Source organism: Solanum tuberosum, unplaced genomic scaffold (assembly GCF_000226075.1).
Source record: "Solanum tuberosum cultivar DM 1-3 516 R44 unplaced genomic scaffold, SolTub_3.0 scf00181, whole genome shotgun sequence".
NCBI classification, from domain to species: Eukaryota; Viridiplantae; Streptophyta; class Magnoliopsida; order Solanales; family Solanaceae; genus Solanum; species Solanum tuberosum.
The window spans coordinates 435,867-437,802 of NW_006239106.1; the positions used below are offsets into that span (position 1 = coordinate 435,867).

Sequence of the window (1,936 nt, forward strand, 5' to 3'; positions counted from 1 at the left end):
TGAGATTAATTACTATCCACGAATGTGGAAAAAAAAAATTATATTGTTGATTCATTTTTAAAAAATACTTATTTAATTTCTTTTAATAAAAAGAGTACTATTATATGGTGACATTCATCATAGGTACTCCAATATAAATTTCTATATATTAGAAAGAGAGAGTTTCAACATGTCGGTGACATTAGATGAAAGTTTAAGGGTATAGTAGTATTTTCCTAGATCAATTTATTTCAAAGGAATTGTGTTTTCTGCTTTATTCTTTAGACCACATCAACAGATCTACCATAATTTTCTGTTAAATTACAATTAATGCCATCCACTGAAATATCATTAATTGTGATTGGGACCCATTGTACTACACTTGTGAAGCTGTGGTCATTAATGGTGATTGGGACCCATTGAACTACACAGCAATTTGTTCCCTCAACTTTTGCCTTATTTATTTTTGGGATAATACATATATTTGACTGGATAATACATATATTTGACCTTAAACTTGGCTTCAAATTTTAACTTTGACCTCCAACTTTCATAGTGCACAAACAAGCACTTTAACTATCCAATCTTTTAATAAATAAACACGCGATTTTTGGAGCCAAGAGCGTGAAATGCAAACGCTGCCACGTGTATTAGTGAGCCACTCAATGGCTGCCAACTAATTAAACACTTTACACGTCCATTTTAGAACTAAAAAAAAAAAAAATTAATTAAGGATAGAGTTGTCATTTCAACATTTTTTTCACTGTTGTGTGCCTCAAAAATTACTTCTCACTCGCGCAAAATGCGTGCACATCACGCGTTTTGCCAGGTAAGACACGCGTGTTTATTTATTAAAAGGTTGGATAGTTAAAGTGTCTATTTGTGCACTTTGAAAGTTGGAGGTCAAAGTTAAAATTTGAAGCCAAGTTTAAGGTCTAATATATGTATTATGCCTTTATTTTTTGGGCTAACCCATCGGTGGCCCTCTAAATTTGGCACCAACTTTTACTTAGGCACCTCAAGTGGGCGATGTTCATTTTAAACACCTTATGTAGAGTCTCGCTGTGTCATTTTGACATTTTTTGCTGACTAAGCACAATACGTGTGCTACACGAATTTTGAGCGTGTCAGAAAACTGTTTTTTGTAAATATTCTGATTTTTTTTGTAAATATTTTCTTCTCCTTCTTCTTCCTTGCTTTCTCCCTTCCATCTTCCCCACCTTCTACCATCCTCCATCACCACACAACTTTTTAAAATCTTTGATTCTTCCATCTTCTTTGAAAATCGAATTTGCATCTTGATTCATAGTCAAAAAACAAAATCGATTTCAAGGGAACAAAAAAAGAAATCAACTTCTTTCAAATGTAAAAACTAATTTACATTCTTACCTTCTCCATTGAAAATTAAATTGATTTCAAGGAATAAAAAAGAAATAAAGAACAATCTCCAATGAAAAAAAAGAAATATATTTTACATATCCTTCATTGTAAATCCCAATCGTAGTAGCACAAGAAATCATCTTCTTTTAAATGTCATATAAAAACTTTTCGATTTGGTATGATTTCCCTTATTCTCCAAAACGTATTTTACTTTGTAAACTAACATATGTTCTTGCCTTTTTGATGGAGAAGAACAGATGAAGGGGAAGGAGGCGCAAGAAGAAGAAGAAAAGAGGTGGGGGCATGGGGTTTGAGATCTGGAAGAAAGAAAAAAAGAAAGTAAAATTGAGATTTTTAAAAATAAAATAAAATTTCCACGTGTCACATACCAATTCGTTTATTTTTCCACATAAGAGGCGTCTGGATGTACGCACTTAAAATGCGGTTTTGAAAATATAAAAAGTGTCAAAATGACACAACGAAACCCTACATGAGGTGTCTAAAATGAACATTGCCCACTTGAGGTGCCTAAGTGAAAGTTGGTGCCAAGTTTAGGGGGCCACCGATGGGTTAGCCC

At 33.2% G+C, this 1,936-nt stretch overlaps 1 protein-coding gene across 1 annotated transcript in view; it reads right to left on the reverse strand.

Moving 5' to 3' along the window:
* Positions 1-1,547: 1,547 nt before the first annotated feature.
* LOC107061939 (cytochrome P450 CYP736A12-like) overlaps positions 1,548-1,936 on the reverse strand; it is a 4,942-nt gene continuing 4,553 nt past the window's right edge. Inside the window, exon 2 of the mRNA XM_015311984.1 lies at positions 1,548-1,676. Within this exon, the coding sequence (XP_015167470.1) occupies positions 1,548-1,676 (129 nt within the window). The remainder of the gene's footprint in view (positions 1,677-1,936) is intronic.